This window comes from Sparus aurata, chromosome 6 (assembly GCF_900880675.1).
Source record: "Sparus aurata chromosome 6, fSpaAur1.1, whole genome shotgun sequence".
Classification (NCBI taxonomy): Eukaryota; Metazoa; Chordata; class Actinopteri; order Spariformes; family Sparidae; genus Sparus; species Sparus aurata.
In genome coordinates this window covers 4589827-4609231 of record NC_044192.1, presented here as the reverse complement: position 1 = coordinate 4609231, position 19405 = coordinate 4589827, and the positions used below count along the sequence as shown (strand labels likewise).

Sequence of the window (19405 nt, the reverse complement as noted above, 5' to 3'; positions counted from 1 at the left end):
TCTGCACCTTGCACAGACATTGTTTGGGCTTAGAAGAAGACACCTGCAACATTCAGCAAACTTTCTCAACGACTGAGATTTACACACTTTGGTGCCCTCTAGTGGAAGCATCAGGAAAACACCGAAGATGTTGTCAAAGAACACATCAGAACATTTTGTTGTGATTTATCCCTGCATCCCTCCTCCTGATGACAGATCCAAGTTATCAAACACAAAAAAATCAGTAGTTCAGACGGGTCCAGTAATGATGAAATGATAAAGGATAAAGGAAATGTGCAAAACATCACAATGTGGCATTAACGTCTTTAATCAAAGACAGAAGGCAACATAACAGTGAATCAAACATGTCCACTTGCCATTAACAGCTAATCTGACAGTAACATCTTTTATATAAATATTTTTTCCAAGTTTTTAACTGTTGGAGAGGTGGAATTCAACAAACCAAAGTTAAAACATATTTGTAGAACAGATATATTGAACCAGAAGTCGGCTGTCTCATGTAGATGGTTAGCTGGAGAGCTGTCACCAGAATCGCTTCAATGACAAAAATATTCTGTCATTACATATTTATCTTTGGTGAAGTGAGGTACCTGGTACTACTATAGTGTCTGACACATCTGGATGAGGAACCCACCTGGCAGAGTCACTTCACTGGTCACCTGAGATGGCAAATACCAAGTCATGCTCCCAGTGGGGACAGAAACAGTCAACATAGAGCCACAGAAATGAGTCTTAAAACCCAGACTGAGTAAAGATCTTTGTACTTCCTCTTCCCTCAATGTCAATGTTTTTCAGTTGGTTTTTGGGTATTTGCCTGAAATAAGTTCTGTGGTTATTCTTGCAGTTTGTCCCACAACATAAAATACAACACTTAAATTATAAAGTGCCTGGGTTGTTGAAGATTATGAAGGTTACCAAAAGGAAGCTGTGTAAAACATTCAACATCAGAACATTTTCGAAAGCACAGTGTCTCTGAACAGAAAAGTTAACTCTAACATTATATTCATCTGCGACTGCTCTGTTCCACTGTAACACAGATCTCACATGGTAATATCTTCACTTTGCTGTCGGTGATAATGAAGGGAAACATCCTCTCAGTGAAAGAGCGTCTGAAGGTGTGTAGGTGTGTGTTAGTGTCAGGATCAGAGAACGCCAGCTGTCCTCCGTCCCAGTCCAGCTCCACTCTGACCCGCCGGAGGTTTTCCACTGGGACATGAGTGAGGTGACCAGGTCGTGACCGTGCTTTGTATTTACCATTATGGAACATCAGTACCCATAATCCCGACTTTACAGCTCCCTTCCTCTGGGCTGACTCGGCTAACACACCCACTGACCAGCCGGGACTGTCTCCAACCTCGACGTCCCAGCGGTGAGTCCCTGAGTTAAAGCCCTCAGAGCCCACGACATAAAAGGAAGAATCAAACCTCTCTGGATTATCAGGAAGCTGCTGCTCCTCTACTTTTTTCAAACTAGTCAAATTCTCAGACAGGAGGAGTTCTGGAAAAGCGGAGTTTGGATCCAGAAGCACAGGAGTGTAGCAGACCTTCTCCTTCATCTTGTTCCAGATGTTGTAGCTCAGGTTGCCCAGGTGTTTGGCCTCGTCTATCAGAGCTCCTGAGTCCAGCTGTGGATCCTCCAGCAGGGGGCGCTGCTGGACTCTCTTCACTGCAGCCTTGTAGTTCTGCAGGAATGAGACGTCTTCAGCTCTCAGCTCCTCTGTGGTTCTGATCGTGTCTGACAGAGCTGCTATGTTTCTGCTCAGAGACTCCATCTTGTTCTTCATCACCCGACTCTTCTGCTCCTCTTCCTCCCTCAGTGCAGCCATCCTGGCCTCCTCTTCCTCTTCTAAAAACAGGTGAAGCTTCTTAAACTGCTCTTTAATCTGCCTCTCTGTGCTTAACACCTGGCGTTGAATGTGTTCTGCTGTTTGTTCAAACTCCAGTTTGACTTCTTCAGAAACCTTTAACTTCTCCCTTAATGACTTCAGAGTTTCCTGAAGTTTCTTGTGTTGCGGTGCAGCTTCATCGATGGGTCTGAACCTGTGGTTGGCGTGTTTTTCGGAGTCTCTGCAGACGAGACACACCGGCTGCTGATGGTCCAGACAGAAGAGTTTGAGTTCCTCAGAGTGCAGACTGCAGAGAGACTCTGAAGCTCTCTGGTCTCTCTCCAACACGAACGCCTCACACAGGTTCTTTAACACCAGACTAACAGGTGGTTTTCCCCTTGAACACACTGTCCTACAAACCGGACACTCCCGTGACAGTTTCTTTCTCCACCAGTTCTTCAGACAGAAGCTGTGAGTACATGACAGAACAACAGGATGCTTGAAGATGTCATGACAGACGGGACAGCGAAGGTCCTGCTCTAACCTGGAGGCCATTTCTGAAAACACAGCAGACAGAACGTACAGTCAGTCATGTTCATTTCACGTTATACTAGAACACATTTTAGGTTCCACAGTATTTATATTGTCCTATTTTTCCCAATTATAAAGCACATCATCCAAATATGTCATTCTGTTATATCACAACTTATTCTGTCTTTAAGGTCCTTTAAGGTAAGTTTATATGTGTAGCACATTCAGACACAAGGCGACTCAAAGTGCTTTACAGGGGTATGAAATAACATTGAAAGACATTAAAATTGCATTTAATTCATTAAGAACAAGTAGGAAGATATCCAGAAATAAAACATTTCCACTATTTCCTTCTGACAGTGACTTTCCACCATGTTAGTCATTCACACTCGTCTCATCTACTACCGAGATTATAATGAGACTAAACTTGTTTCTACTCCACGTAGATTTCAACTCCTTCAGTATAAAAACAGCTCGTTAAAGTAGTTGGAGGAATGTAAACGTTACAGTCGTTTTTATCCACAAAGACGAAGCTCCCCCGTTAACTTCGGTTTGTTTACAGGCCATGGCGGGAGGGTTAAAGTAACACAGAGAACATGTCCGTTACTAACCTCCAGTGTGTGTTCCTTCACTTCTCTCTGTTACTGCTGAACTCACTCAGAAGACGTTCTTACTCTGCTGAAGGTGAACATCATCGTGTGTTGTTGTTAAGTCTACTTTTTTCTTCTTCTTCTTGGCGTTGTGTAGCAGTTAGCAAAAACAGTTTGGTGCATTACCGCCATCAACGGGTCTTCTTCTTCTTCTTCTTCTGCTCTTTTGGTTGTATCGCGGCTACAAACCGAAGTGTTTCACAACACGACTTAATAAAGAAGTCATCCTGTGAATATTAGACAGGAAACGTTGTATTAATAGTAATAATAGTAGTTATTGTTGTCTTATATAAGCTACGTTGCAGTTTAATGCTTTACATAAGGCCGTTTGGCCCGATCTTCTTCTTCTTCTTCTTCTTCTTCTTCTTCTTCTTCTTCTCCATCTTCTGCTTCCTTCTGCCTCCTCCTTCTTCTTCTGTGGTTGATGACAAGAGTAAAATACACTTTTAAACCTGCTTGAACTGTGTCATGAACTACATATATGATGTTTGTAAATTAAAAAGATATTTTTCAAGTCATTAAAATTAGCACTTTGTTGTTAAAGTAAAATCTCATGTGTTAAAACGCTCAGTGAACTACATCGTCTCATGTCACAAACACCAACATAGAGCCAACTGGACTCGGAAAAGGTCGAAAATCACAGTACATCTGCTCATATTGACAAGTTCTGTGAAGGAGAGTTGGTTCTGGTTCAGTTCTGTGAGCTGCTGATATACAGGAGCGGCTCAACAATTTATATCTGCAACATTGATCTGATCAGAATCAAATCATTCCCAGGATGCTTTGTGAGTGACAGGTGCCCCGCCCCCTTTTATGTGACATCAACGACGTCATGATTTCCGGTCAGCACTGAGTCTGGAGTCAGCTGAGGACAGGAACAATCCCTGTCAGTAGTTTTTACTATGTGGGTCACACACAGCTGTCTTTCTGTGATCAGATAATAAAGCTCCTTTGAGATGAGCAGCTAAACTTTGATCTGTTGAAGTTTTCTGAAAGCAGACTTTGTTTGTCAGAGTGTTTCATCAGACACAGAGATTCAGTCAGTTCTGTGTTTCAGACAACATCACCCTTCTTCTGTGTGAAACAAACACACACATATTACAATCAGTCATCATTCACACTGACACACAAACTGAAGCAGCTCAACACACTTCAGTCAAACAGCAGCAGGTGGCGCTAATGTCTCTGACAGGTTTCACTTCCTGTGGCTGCTGGATGAAAACAGACACCTGGTGCAGAACAGCAGCAGCAGATGTTTGTTCTGCATGAACAGTTAACGCTCCAACTGTAAGAATAAATAAATGATAGTAAATAAAACATGGAGCTGTTTCTCTGTCAGACGCTTCCACCTCATCAGCAGCTGTCACCTCTGGCAGCAGAAGATCAAGTCCCTGTTCTCAATCCTACTGACAAAGTCCTGAGAAGAACCAGCCGTCAGCAGGTGTGGAACATGTTCTCTCCTCACAGACTCAGGCCTTGTTACACACACATGAGGATTTCTTTGCATTCAGCTGTGATCTCCATTCATGAAGCTGTCAGTGAGCTAAACTGTGGAGTCTTTTGTTGCCACTATCCCAAACTAGTTTGAAGCGTGTTGATGCCATCAGATTCACAAGAAGCTCAGAAATCAACACAGTTTATTAGTTTGAACCTGAAATATCTCGTCTGTGTATAGTGTTTGATTAAATACAAGATGAAATAACTGCAACTGCATTCTGTTTTATTCACGTTCCAACTTTTGCAGAAGGTTCTCAGTCATCCAGGTCACAGTAACTCTAAATGCTGAATCGTAGACAACTGGACATGTTTCAGTTTCCTGAAGACGTTTAGAGGCTTCTTCAGTTCTAACTAACTGGAGAGGAGTCAACAGTCAGTCTGTTGTTGTTCTGTGGTGGATTTTTGTGTTTTGGTGTTTTGCTTCCTGCTGTGTTTGCAGAGATGCACTGAAAGGCGGATTGCTCACTTTCTGCCTCACTGTCCACTTCAACTATTTACAACAAAGTGTAACATCGTCAGGCTCTTAACCTCTGTGTGGGAGTGTCCTTACAGAGTCACCAGGGCCACTTGTAGGTCGTTGACCCAACTGACCTTCATGCTGGAAGGTGGAAAAATCTGACCTTTTTGTCTAAACTTCACCTGCCAGGTTGCAAGGAGTAACTCTGTACATCAACAACGTCAACAGCAAACCTGAAACGGCACATTGAACTAAAGCACCCGGCGAGCCGTTCAAGGTCTGTGCGAGTAAATAAAAAATCACAAGACACGGCAACAGCGAGCAAAAAAACAGATCCTCTACCACCCAAATCACATTAACGGCGTACAGTACAGTCTGTTGTGTCAGTCTACTTCATGTAAAGTCGGCACCGTACATCAGCTGAGACCTGCAACTCATTCCAAACCGGAATTATCAGGAGAGCAACGCTTGATTGTAGAGTGCAGCACACACACACACACGTTCAACACCTCACACACTTTTTCCTCGGAACAATGAGTCATGTAATCACTGATGTGTTGCAGCAGGTATGAGGAGAAAGAAAAGAGTGACTTCAGGTGAGAGCTGGAGCGTCTCATCATCACAACCCTCCTCTGTTGTCTTAATGCAGCCAAATGTGATCACAGAGGTTTGACTTCGTCACAGTCATGAACATGGGAGCTGAAACAAACACATTTCAATTAATATTCAGCTTTACTCTCCATTCATGAAGTTGTCAGTGCAGTAAACTGTCTGTTTGTTAGAAGCTTTTAAATCTGACGTATCTGAAATATTGTTTCATTCAAACTGTTTTAATGTCTGTAAAATAGAGATCGTCTCAGAATCACACCCAGAAATTATAATCACTTTTATTTCTATGATCCCAGTCTTTGATCGCCATAGTCTGTGGTTACCAAGGCAACGTGTCAAGCTCTATATGATTGGTTGATATTATGTCTAAGAGGAGAACAACGTGCACCTCCGCCATAGTCTGTGGTTACCAGGGCAACCTATCAAGCTCTATATGATTGGTTGATATTAAAGTCTAAGAGGAGAACAACGTGCACCTCCGCCATAGTCTGTGGTTACCAAGGCAACGTGTCAAGCTCTATATGATTGGTTGATATTAAAGTCTAAGAGGAGAACAACGTGCACCTCCGCCATAGTCTGTGGTTACCAGGGCAACGTATCAAGCTCAGATATCTCAGTTAACGGTCGGTCGCGTGCAGTCAGCTTCTCTAACCGCCGCTAGCTAAACACATCTCTGCTCTGAGCTAACGTTAGCTGTCACCGGGACAACATGTCGGGATTTAAACTTCCACCGACAGCAGCTCTGGAGAGTCTGGTCGTGTTTCTGTGGCTGCTGGCGTCGTTTGGGAAAATACTCAGTCAGGAAAACGGTAAGACAGTTAAAATGCACTATTGGGTTTTTGGCCATGGAGACGCACCCTCCTCCTCTGAGAAGGTGGAGGATGTATGGCGGGTGGATAGTGCCAATGCAAGGATTACCAGGAGACGGAGAAGGAGCAACCTCCCCTTCCGTCACCGCCTGACCGTGTGGATTTTTGAATGGTAGTGAATATGGCAAGCCGTTTTAAAATTTAGTCGAACCACACTCCTATCTGTAATTGCATTTTCGATAGCCATAATCGCATTTCTCCGAGTCAAAATTGTATTCTTACTAGTCAGAATGGTGATTAAAGATATCCGTAATAACATTCTTACTAGTAGAAATGTTATTTTAAGATATCTACAACTTTGATTGTACTAGTCAAAACTGAATTTAAGACATCTAAAAATCCTTAAAAAGTATTAGTGGCCGTTTTAACATTTAATAGCTAGACTGGATATGTATTGTAGATATCTGTAATTCAATTTTTCCTAGTCAAAAAGAACATTTCAGATATCCACAATGACATTCTGGATATCTAGAATGAACATTCTGGATATCTGCAATTGAATTATTACTAGGAAAAACTGCCATTTCAGATATCTTCAATCCAATTGTTACTAGTCATAATTTTCATTTCAGATATCCAAAATGAATAACTATGTAATTTTAAATACATTGTGACTAGTAAAAATGTCATTACGGATATCCACAATTCGTATGATGACTAGTAAAAATTCAGTTGTGGATATCCATAATAACATTTTTACTAGTCAAAATGTATTTTTGGATATTCAAAATTACATTCTGGATATCTGGAATAGTTATTCATTTTGGATATCTAAAATGAAAATTATGACTAGTAACAATTGGACTGAAGATATCTGAAATGGCAGTTTTTCCTAGTAAGAATTCAATTGCAGATATCCAGAATGTTCATTCTAGATATCCAGAAAGTCATTGTGGATATCTGAAATTGAAAGCCCAATACACATGAATGGCAAAAGTGACGTCATTTGTCCTAGGAAGAATGTTATTGTGGATAGCTGAAATGACAGTTGTGGATAGGAGGAATGCCATTGTGGATATCTGAAATGTTCTTTTTGACTAGGAAGAATTGAATTACAGATATCTGCAATACATATCCAGTCCAGCTATTAAATGTTAAAACGGCTTGCCATAATGGAGACGCACCCTCCTCCTCTGAGAAGGTTGAGGATGTATGGCGGGTGGATAGTGCCAATGCAAGGATTACCAGGAGACGGAGAAGGAGCAACCTCCCCTTCCGTCACCGCCTGACCGTGTGGATTTTTGAATGGGAGTGAATGGGACGGCAGATGAGACACCGGCGGCGACTTCACGGCGAGTGCATTGAAAGAACGTGTATTGACGGCGACGTGACGATGGCGTATGTTAGAAATACTAACAAAATATACGCCTGAAACACACGTCGTCACCAAAGTACGTCGTGTACAAAGTATGTCGTCACACTCAGATTTTTTTAAGATGAAAGATGCAACATGTAAGAATTGGCAGACTATAAGTGCTCAAAGCAAATAGAGGGCAGCACATCTCTAGTATATCTATTAACAGCTAATGTGGGACAGTGGCTTAAAAGGACACCCCCCTACATATTTGCTTATTTGTTACCTCAATAGCTCACCTGGTAGGAGTTCTGCAACAAATACCCATTGCAATTTTTACTGGAGCGGCACGAGTTCGAGTCCTGCTGTGTTTCCTTTTTTTTTCTTCAGTCCGGTATATTTTATTATTATTTACCATTAATCAGTATATGAATCTGGTGGAAACATGCAATAGACAGAATAAAGTAGACCTATTTAATAAATGTTACAGGCTACATGAGATGCTGATTAAAAAAAAAAAAAAACCAATAAAAACAATCTTGTTAATTGGTTGGTTGATGGTTTCCAATAACTACTCTTGCCCTCTACGTGTGCTGAGAGTAGCCTACTGTAAAGTTTACATAGGCCATCTATGTATAAGCCAAACAGAACCGATTTATGGAGACCACAACTGATGTGAATTAAAAAGTTGACATTGTGCGATGTGTGCGTGGGGGGTGGGCACTATGGCGTAGGTGTGGCCACGTACTTATCAACGACGACTTGCACTGGCGACGTCAGCCAGTTCAGACGTTGATGTCACACGAGAGTCTCCTGCGGTAGGGTTACCCTGGCACTATCCACGCGCCATAGAGGATGCTCCTCTGTGGCCGATGAAAATGCATTGTATTTTTAGATGTTTTAGTTTTTTCCCCCACACAACTTTGCAAAGCAATGTAGAGAAATGTGTTTGTGTTGCGTTAATAATGGTGTGTGTGATAATATGCACATGTTTCTAACCTCTAACCTCTCTGAGTAAGAAGTCAGAGTGTAAAGAAAGGCTGCAGGTTGTCCAGCGTTGTGAATATCTCTTTGGACAGTGTGAGGTTCTGTCAGCCTGCAGGTCAGCAGGTCAGAAGCAGCTCCAGACACATCAGAAAATATCTCTCTTCAAATGTTTCTGAACACAGTTTTCATATCCAGGTCATCCAGGTCTGATGATGTCATCACTGAAATAATGCTGAAGCTGCATTAGTCACACAAAATGATTTATCAAAGCTTCTCCTGAGGGAGAATATTTCAGTAGGTGTGATGTGGAGGAACATTTATCGACATAAATAATTTGATTACTAAGTAACATGCTTGTAAACTGGAGTTTCAGAGCAAATGTTTTCACCTGACAGCTCTCTGTTGAACATAATGATTAAATCTACTTTATTTTTCATGTCCAGGTTTCAAAGTGGCCATGAAAGAAGGCAGTGATGCTGTTTTACCCTGTTTGATCAGCACAGCGGAGAACATCGTAGAAAAGATCTTTGACTGGGAGAAAGATGGTCAGAGGGTGTTCATATATCGTTTAGGCTCTCATTCCAATAACGGCCACACAGGTCAAGATGAGCAGTTCAGAGGTCGAGTGTCACATTTTCAAGATCAACTGAAGAAAGGCAACGCCTCCATAAAGATCCAGAATGTGAAGATGGCCGACAGCGGGAACTACAGCTGCATTTTTCCACAACTTCAACTGAGAGAAACCTTCTACATTCAGCTTGTTGTTGGTGAATATTTTCATTAAACAGTTAATTTGCTGTATGAAAAGATCTCCAGCTGTTGTTGTAGGTTTGACTGTCGTTTCTTCTGAGTCCTTTTAGTCTCCTGTTACAATCAGTTACACCTGTTGACACCTGATAATCTCTTATAGTTGTCATGTTCTCTACATCTACAATATCTTTCTAACTTAGAGATACATTTGAAAACGTTTGATTCTTACGGAAGTTACAGAATCTTTTTTACTGATTTTTTCAGCTGATACTGAAACAGATAATTACCTGCTTCTCACGGATGCTGATAAGATAACCAGTCATTTCACACCTTTTGTTAAAACTTGTAGACTTTCTCCCTCCTCTCTGAGCTTCTGTGGAACATGTATTGCAAATTTGCAATTGCCTTATGATTCTCTGATATCTGTAAACTATCGACACTGGTGACCACATTTTTGCTCACTACTCTTCTTCATGTGTAGCTTTTAAGGTTCGTATCACCACCTTCTGAGTGTGTAGATGCTGCACTCAGCGAAAATGATTTAACTTCAGATTATCGGCTCTCTTCAACGTTATTATCATCCAATGACCAGTAATATAAATTGGTGCATTTGTTATGGATCCTTATGTTCTTTAAAAATGAAACTATTTTAAAATATTTTTTTGAAGATTTACATCTTCAGTGTGCTCGGGGCTGAGAGTTACTGCCGGAGTAGATAAGTTAGAGAATATTGTGAGATGAACAAACATGACGTGTTTTTTAATGGTATTTGATGGAAAAATATAGAATGACACCAGCCTTATCTTTAGGGGTCGGTGATTGGTCCTTAAACTAATCAACATCTATTGAGTCCCAATCTCCAAAGTAAATTGATTTTTTGATTTGCACCATTAAAACACAATATTGCATTAAAGATTGTTTTGGGAAAAGCTCTTATATGAATGAAAAACCATAAAGAAAACAGATCAGCCATGTCTGCTCACTAGACTTGTTTCAATGTGGATATGTAAAAATATTTTCTCATGGATTTTTATTTTCTTGCTTTCCTGATAAATCAATAACCTGCAAGTTTTCCTTCTGCCTGCCTCCAAGACCTTTTCTCTGTCTGCTTGGTGGAGGAGCTGCAGCTCTTCTTCTGCTCTCTAACCAGTCTGCCTGTAATCTCAGCCTGTAATCTTGTTTTATATTCCAGCAGCAGGACTCTGGTAGGTCACCTGTAGGTGCAACAGTGTGAATTTGTTGTATTCTCAGGCACAGTGACCCACTCATAGAAGTACTGCTCCATAGTGTGACTAGAGACTGATTTTACATTTGGACAGAGCCATCCTAACTGTTTCCCCTGCTAATAGTCTGTATGCTAAGCTAAGCTAACTAGCACTAACTGCTGCTTGTGGTTTCAATCTTCTAACTCTGCAACATCTCTGCAAAACTCTGCAAAAAGGAAATTAGAAGCTGCTGAGTGGAGTGTTGCCTAATTATTTCTTCCTGCTTATTTCAAGAGAGATTCTGACACTTCTTGTCATCCATTTAATACGTGTATGAAAGTTTTAGAATGCAGCTCCTCATCAAATATGTGACCTTTGTTGTGTGAATTAGCGCCTCTGCTCGTGTTGTAAAATGAATCCAGTAATAACATGTTGACAATCACATGACAAGTTCATAAAATCGCCCATTCATGTCACAAGAACTAATCTTCTTATTTATCTTTCAGAACGGATCTTGAAAGACCGATCAGGAGAAACCAGAGGTGAGTGATGATGTCACTGATCTCTGTACCTGTAAGGTGTGCTACAGCTCTCTGTGCCTCAGTATCATCCAAAGGTTCTGATGCAGTAACTCCATGTAGACGTGTTGTTCTCACAGTGCAGCAGGTTGACATGAGCAGAGGAACCAACCAACATCATGTCAGCTGATCACTTCATGGAATCAGCTTTGATTTGCTTCTTAAAACCATAAAAGTCTTCAAAGTTATTTTGTTAGATGTAACCCTGAAGCATTTTTACCCTGGTATCTTTAAAGACAGGAGGACTAATAGGCGGTGAGTTCTGATTATGATGATGTTACTGATCTCTACATCTGCAGTGTTTATCAGCTGTTGAGACACCAACACAACGTTCACTCTGGTCCACTTGATATTTTTCAGTCCGGCTTGTGGATTTCAAAATGGACTCTGAACTGAACTCAGTGTCCCAGAATTCCCCATTCTTCACACCTAGGTGCAAAATTCAGCTTTGAGCTACTATTGGTCAGGGTGACAGACCCCCCTCTGAGCAGATAGTCAAAACTCCAGCGCCTTCCTTGTTCTTCCTCTCTTACTCTCTACTCCTTCGACTTCTTATCCTTAAGGGCTCCTCTCTATCTCCCCCCTTTAAGGGGCTGCCTGCCCTCAAGATCTCTTCTTCTGGTCTAACAGCTGCTGAGAGCTACAAGCTGCATTTGCAACAGGCCCAAAGAACTTCTCCTCACTGCGGCGACACAAGGTCCTGCCGGTGTTCCAGATCAGTTAGCACCAGCAGCTTTGACGCAAAGCTTGCCAGCTAACTTCACAATCTGAGGAACACCAAGCAAGTTAGCACCGAGCTGCTATCCCTGCAAAGGAAGGAGCAAACTGTTTCCTCCTCTGCCGACTTTCATCAGACCTTGCACAGCAAGAAGAGCATTCAGCATTGGAGTTCCAACCTTCTCCTGCAACCACCAGCACCTTTTCTTCAAAGACTGCTATCGTTGAACTGGGTTTAGATAGCATCGCATAGCACGGCTAAGCACAGGACTTTAAACTCTGGTTGATGTGATGCACATGTGTTCAATTTATGTGTTTGTTCACTGTTTGGGTGTTATTGTGATCTCAGGTGAGGTTATTGGTAATTTGCTTTCCTAGACGGCTAATTTGATGTTGGTTGAATTATGCTTAACACAGACTCAGGGTCTCTGCATGCAACTAACTATCTTCTCTAAACTGGCATCACACACACACACACACACACACATTCCTTAAGCCATTATAATTGCGATGCAACAAAGCTTTAGAGAAAGTAGAATACTTTCAAAAGTTTTAATGGGATTTGAAAGATGAGCCCTTCAGCCAGTTAACTTCTTGAATTCCCTGAATTCTGAGAGTGTGATACACAAGGTGGAATGTGAGGTTTAATGAGGTTGAACAGGTTTGAATACAGCCACAGTCAGTGAAGGTAGAAACACTAAAACATGCCATTATTACATTTCAATCATTGTATTTTTTTTAATGATGTTCACAGGTGCATCAAAGCCCATCATCACCACACCTGATAAAACAAAGGATCAGTTGCTGCTGCAGTGTGAAGCTCGAGGAGCTTCTCCAGAACCTAAAGTGGAGTGGCAGGACAGCTCTGGAAAGATCCTTCCTGCTGAGGAGCCTCAGGTCTCAGAGAGAGGAGGTCGTTACTACGTTACCATCAACATCACTGTGACCAAGACAGGACGCTACCGCTGTGAAGTCACTCAGGAGGAACTTTACCATCAGATTCATTCTGAGGCCTTAGTGTTTATCAGTGGTGAGTTTTGTGTCTTGATGTTTTACTCATCAAATTATTTTAATTGTTAAAGTGTTATTAGTTTGCAATATTTTAGACACCTTTGAAGGTTGCTCTGTGTCTTCTATGTTCAGTGTGCTGTCCATGATCTACAGTAACACTTTGAATTTTACATGAACAACAGCTGTGGCTCAGTGGGCAGAGCGGGTCGTCTAGTGATCGAAAGGTCATCAGGTCGACTCCCAGCTCCCCCTAGTTGCATGTTGAAGTGTCCTTGAGCAAGATACTGAACCCCGAATTGCTCCTGATGAGCAGTTGGCACCTTGCATGGCAGCCTCCGTCATCAGTGTGTGAACGTGTGTGTGAAGATGTCATGTGTTGTACAGCGCTTTGACGTTAGACTGGAAAAAGCGCTATAGAAATGCAGACCATTTACCATGAACTCTTTGTGATGTGTTTCAGAGAAACTCTGTGAGAACTGCTTCACCAGAGAGAGTCTTGGATGGATGGGTGGAACAGCGTTAGCAGTTTTCATTTGTTATGTAGTTCTTGCTGTGCTTGTGTTCGTTAGCTACAAAGTGCTTCACAGTGGTCTGAACTCAAGGTAAGTTAATGTTATGCACTGTATCAATATATATATCAACACATCATATTCAGACATCAACATTACAGAAACATTCAGTGCGTTTACATGCACAGCTTAGTTAGATTACAGGCATAGTTCGACTATGCTACTCAATCGGACAACTGCAATTATCCGAGTATACATGCCGGTGAGAAAATCGAATTACTGGCGGAAAGCATGTCATACCCCGGTACGCTGGGTGGCGCTGTATCCATTTCAACCAGTGTTAACGGCTCACGGCTCCAGGGAAAAATCTCGCGCCTGTGCAGAACGCAAAGTCCGATCCGATCCGCTGGAAACGTATACATGCAGGCGTAATGCGACTTTCAATCGAATAATCTACGTGGTGTAATTCGACTATGAGAAATCCGATCCGGTCCGATTTTAGTCAGACAAAGGTGTATACATGCATCTTAAAGATCCGATCATAGTCAGACTAACGCAGTAATTCGGTTTTATGAGTGTCATGTAAACGCACTGATTGTGTGATACAATCACGTCCATACAGTTTGTTTCTGTCTCCTCAGATTTGAACCCTTCTGTTTAATTACATCAGGCCTCTGGTTCTAATACTGACTGATTAAATGAAAATAAAATGAAATACACTCACAGATCATTGCTTGAAAGATCTGAAAACAAAGTTTCCCAGAGACGTCACTAAGTCGCCTCTCAACAATGGCGGTTTAAAACAAATTACATTTACTCCACTTTCAACAAATCCCTGAAAACTCACCTCTTCAAAACTGCTGACAATCACCAAAGAAGTTTGTTCTCCTCCTCCACTTTCTGATGTGTTCCCTTTACTCACAGATACATTTTATGTTGTTGTTGTTTCCTTTGTTAAGTGACTTTAGTATCTAGAAACGCACTATACATTTAATGTATCATTATTTTTATTTACAGTACATAAACTTGAGTAACTTTTTTGAGTTGCCGTCAGCTGTAGTGCAGAATGTCCTCATATTGTTTTATATGAGTATTTAATAGAACTTATTCTGATCATTCAAATTATATTCTTAATATCTGTAGATATTTATGAATATTTGTGCATTCATACAGGAGTAATGTGTTGCGATGTGAATAGAAAAATAGAATTTATTTTTGTACTCTTTATTTCACAGCGCCTGTGATCCTCTGCTGTAACTAAGATAAGTAAATAAGACTTGGCCTTATTGTGATGTGATGTTGTGAACAGTGAAAATCACTGGTGGGGCTTTAAAAGTCATTCAGTCATTTACTATGAGTACAGGAGGTTTTTGGATTATTTAATCTAGAAGTTGTTGTTTGTTGTTATTTGTGTTGGTTTTGTACTAATTTTGTTAATTGCTGTTTTTGAATAAAGTGTTACGAAAGAGTATTAAAAGACAAACTTGCACTGAATTTAAAATCATTTCAATTCAGCTGGTTTAAACTAAAAACAAGTTATACAAAATAATTTGTGTTTATTTTATGAATAAAAGTTAAAACAATCAACAATCACATTATATTGTTTCTGGTTTAATGAAACACTCTGTGTTTGGGGTCAAAGACATTGTTGGTCATTGATCAGTTGAACTGTGTATCAGCCTGAACATGAAGCCTGTCAGCGCTTGTTACTCACTTTAATAAACTGAATTAACCCAAAAGGTTGATGATCATTTCCTGTTCATTCTCATTCAAAGTGCATCAGTTACTTTACACTGGACCGTTTGGTCAGCGGTGCAGGAAATACTCAGATCTGACCAACACAACACAAACACACTCCTCCACCATTAAAGTCCTGCATTCAAAGTAACTCAAGGAAAAGTACACAAGTTTTATCAGCAGAATACACTTTTAGTTTCAAAAGTAAAATGTCCCTTTGGACCAGTGAAGTTTCTGTTCTGGTCCAGTTATTTGACTGTAACTGTGACTGAAGCAGCATTTTCCTGCTGCAGCTGCAGGTGGAGCCAGTTTGAACTGTTTTAAATCCTCACCTGGTGTCGCTCCTCCAGATGGTCACCAGGTAAATCTGAGGGGAGAGAAAACAAGAAAATGACAAAGTTCTGACACAGAAAACTTTTTTCTGATCGATGCTTTTTTTTTGTGATATACTGAATAATTTGACCTCATCTGGATTTCAGCAGTTACTAATGAAACCATGTCAGAAGTTAAGAGGACAAACAACCAAAGTGGAACTCAAGTATTTTATTTAAGTACAATTGTGAAGAAGTGTTGAAGGAAAACTTCTATTAACGCTGGCAAACAAAACATTCATAGGCAACAATGCAGTGCAGTAAACTGTCTGTTAGAAGCTTTGTTTTAAATCTGACGTATCTGAAATATTGTTTCATTCAAACTGTTTTCATGTCTGTAAAATAGAGATCATCTCAGAATCACACCCAGAAATTAAAATCACTTTTATTTCTTTGATCCCAGTTTGAACACAGAAACATCAGAAAGAGTCACAACACACAGTTTGACAGTTTTCATGTTTTATTCAGACGTTTGTGTCAACTGTTTGATGACTGAAAATAAAACTTTGATTTTTCATGATATTAAAGTTATTTCATAACATTTTAATTCTGACAAACAGAATGACTGTTGGGACAATAACTGTCTGTCATGGGAGGAGTTTAAGGAAACTAATGTTTAATATTCAGGCATTCCTAACTTTGAATTGTAGAGTCAATGGGACAATAAGTGACAGCTTACAGAGTAAAAATGTTTTCAAAAAATATCGAGTCATATCGTTTAAGCTCTGTAAATTCAGGTTGAGAGTCGAGTCCACAAAGCTGCTCAGCATGGGAAGCTTCAGGAAGCTGCTTCTTCATTTTGAGGAGCATAATATAAAACAAGAAAATCTTTTTTTATACTACGTAAAAGATAAAGAGGACTTTGTTATCATCTTTACATTTACAGTGCGGTGCTGAACTTAGAGGATCTCTGTGCAACATAAATGAATAATGACACATTCAGACATAAATGTTTAACTGTTACAACTCACACACTCAGCAGCAGCAAACTTCACAGCACATGCAAAGAGTCACATTTCTGGATCAGGTGGATTCTTTCAACGAGGTCGATGAGTTGGGTTCAGTTTGATGCTCTCTCTTCTCGTCTGCAGGAAGAACAACACAATTTTATCTCAGCATTCATACTTTTTACACAGTCGCAGTTCATACACTGATCACTTTTCAGAAAAAAACAACATCATCAGACACTGAGACATGCACCGTTTGACATTTGAAAGATTAGAAATGAAGAAGTTAACAAATAGAAATAACAAGGTGAATTAATATCAGGCAAACTCATCTCCCATCCACAGTTTGTAATGTTACAAAGGACTCCCACATTAGGCCCTAAAGCAAACTGAACACATATGATGATAGTATGATGAGTGGTTGTTCTCAGGTCAAACAGCTTCCAGCAGTGTTGACTGATCTTTGTCTCCTGGACTATAACAAACAGAGGAAACATTCAAATTCTTAACGTATCTTAACAGCTCCAGGTGACATTAAACAGCCTCCAGGTGACACATGACACACAGCAGGACAGGATGCTGCTAACGATCACTACACCTTTATTCTATATTCTATATTTGATCACAACAGTTAACAAATAGTTGCATGAACATGTCTGAACTTATTAACATCCTCCAACCACGATAACATTCAGAGGGAAACGATGCACAAGGAAAGATAAAGAAACAAATATACACATACTGTCCAATAATCATTAATCAAACATCACATAACTAATGAAATAATGATAATGATAATACACGTACATGTGTATATATACACACTAACTAATGACTGATGTTGGCAGTAAGAGGACGGTTAGATCACCTACAGAACACAGAGGTTCTACTGAGGGCCCGTCCATGAATATTATAGATATGTTTCATCAGATTATAGCAGGTCATGTGACCCAGAGACTCCAGATCAATGCTGGGTCGTTTCACTGCTCTGGATAATTAGGACACACGGCTTTGTTATAGATTTTAATGCTCATGATATTCTATATGAATATTTGTTATTAAGTCAGCATTTTTCTCTCAGAAGCTTCCAGATCACTCAAAATGCCACAAAAGTCTTGTTGTTGACAGAGACACACCTCTTTTTATTGAATTATAGCTCCTCATGTTTTTATCAATAACACTTTTATTTGTATAATGTGAGCTGAGCCGGGATGAGCCCCGTCCACTGAGCTGTCAGTCTACAAAAGTCTGTGATCGGGAGGAACTAAAGACCAATAAAAAGAGGAGTGTCACATCCAACCAGGACTGAGTTTGATTCAAGGGGTGAAATGACCTGGAAGCTGTTTATGAAGCTGCAACTAATATCTTTCACAAATATGATGACATGTAAATGTTCAAACAGCTTCCAGCAGTCGGCCTGTTGACCGAAGCTTTGTCTCCTGAGAAACATTACAATTCTTAACATATGTCAACATCTCTATGTAAATACACGTTAGACCAGTCAAAATAGGACACGTAGCGTAACAGTACGTTGGTCCTGATCACAACACCGTGTTTGTTTCAGTCCTGTCACGTGTCGCCTTTGTCGAGACGAAAAATGTTTCCAGTTAAACAGAGTTCAGTGGATTCAGACCAACTGGAACTTGTATAAAGAAAATCCTTCTACTCTCTTCCTCTGTAATATTCAGGGAGATGAAGGTTCAGTCAGTAGTTTGACTGCAGCAGTACTCTGAGTATGTTTCTTCATTACACTTCAGCTCACATCGCTTCCCTTGGTTTTCCATGTATGCAGGCTGTACATGCACACTGTGTCGCTTGAGGTGGCTTCTCTGTACCAGAGTTCACAAATCAGGACGATGAGATGTTGGACGGCAGTTTTAGAATAAGACGGGCTGACGGAGGTCACTACAGGTGAACTGGCCTGATGTAGCTGCATGCACACAGTGCGAAAACATACAGACACGACGGTTACTGAGAAAAGCTTGTCACGAATATTTCTACTTTGAAGCTGAAGAAACCGGCCAGCTGAGGTCTTACAATAATATCGTCCATCGCGACGTTTGGCCGGGACAATATCGAGATATGAAATGTGAATATCGTTGCTCGAGACAGAACGATTATCTGTCTGATTGGTCACACGTCACAGTTAAGACCCTATAAACACTGAGTTATCAAAATCTGCAGAGTAACTAGTAACTAAGCGTTTTAGATGAATGTAGTGCAGTGGAAATATAAAGTAGCACTGAAGCACCACAGTAAAGTTCCTCCCAGTTGGACTTCAGTACAGAACTTCAGTGAATTGTAATTTGACTCATTTTGTCGCTGGTTGTTGACACAGCGAATTTCATCTTCACTGCAAATGATAATCAGTCCCAAATATCAGTTTTCAGCCTGCTGGGTTTCTAATAATGGGTCATGGGCCCAGAAGAGGCCACATGGGTCCGGCCCTGTGGCCCACACCTGGTAATGCTGCTTTTTAACTTCACGACATGTTCTGAATGACTCAGCTGGTCTAAATGAAGTACAGATCCAAAGATCACTGATGTGTTTTTAATCTGTCACAAAGATTCATTTCTCCTTTGAGACCTTGTATTTGACCAGTCGTGTAGAACGAGTGAGAAAACCTTCAGAACCAGCACATGTTGTAAACTGGTTCATCTGTTGGATAACAGCTTCTGCCCCTGCAGCTCTAAAGGGGATTACATGTTGGTCACATCACCAGGTCCTGTTTGCCTTCGCCGGCGGCGGACAGGAGTCAACAGGTGTGCTGCGAGGAGAGAAGCATAAATACCTGTCGTAGAGACGCTCTCAGCATCAGACGGTCTGCAGGTGAAGACAGAAGAGAAGCTAAGAGAAGCAAA

At 40.7% G+C, this 19405-nt stretch overlaps 2 protein-coding genes across 3 annotated transcripts; one reads left to right on the top strand and one right to left on the bottom strand.

Moving 5' to 3' along the window:
- Positions 1 to 291: 291 nt before the first annotated feature.
- Positions 292 to 3362, bottom strand: LOC115583243 (nuclear factor 7, ovary-like). The gene is made up of 2 exons (XM_030419878.1): positions 2968 to 3362; positions 292 to 2382 (listed from the first exon to the last, which is right to left on the bottom strand). The coding sequence occupies exon 2, from the start codon at positions 2378 to 2380 to the stop codon at positions 1004 to 1006; it is 1377 nt and encodes a 458-aa protein (XP_030275738.1). The 5' UTR covers positions 2381 to 2382; positions 2968 to 3362; the 3' UTR covers positions 292 to 1003.
- Positions 3363 to 6057: 2695 nt separating this feature from the next.
- On the top strand, positions 6058 to 15240 carry LOC115583265 (butyrophilin-like protein 1). 2 transcript variants are annotated; one of them, XM_030419925.1, is made up of 6 exons: positions 6058 to 6378; positions 9163 to 9486; positions 11181 to 11210; positions 12718 to 12999; positions 13441 to 13582; positions 14725 to 15240. In XM_030419925.1, exons 1-6 carry the CDS (start codon positions 6279 to 6281, stop codon positions 14744 to 14746), a joined length of 900 nt encoding a protein of 299 aa, XP_030275785.1. In that variant the 5' UTR covers positions 6058 to 6278; the 3' UTR covers positions 14747 to 15240. The 2 variants fall into 2 exon arrangements, with proteins under 2 accessions (XP_030275785.1, XP_030275784.1); XM_030419924.1 differs by having other exon boundaries at positions 6065 to 6378; positions 11181 to 11216; positions 12724 to 12999.
- Positions 15241 to 19405: the final 4165 nt, after the last annotated feature.

Coding starts and splice junctions, on each gene's coding strand:
- LOC115583243 (XM_030419878.1), bottom strand. CDS start 2,380: ATGGCCTCCAGGTTAGAGCAGGACCTTCGCTGTCCCGTCTGTCATGAC.
- LOC115583265 (XM_030419925.1), top strand. CDS start 6,279: ATGTCGGGATTTAAACTTCCACCGACAGCAGCTCTGGAGAGTCTGGTC. Junction 9,487..11,180: donor CTACATTCAGCTTGTTGTTG/GTGAATATTTTC, acceptor TTTATCTTTCAG/AACGGATCTTGAAAGACCGA. Junction 11,211..12,717: donor GAAAGACCGATCAGGAGAAA/CCAGAGGTGAGT, acceptor TTTTAATGATGT/TCACAGGTGCATCAAAGCCC.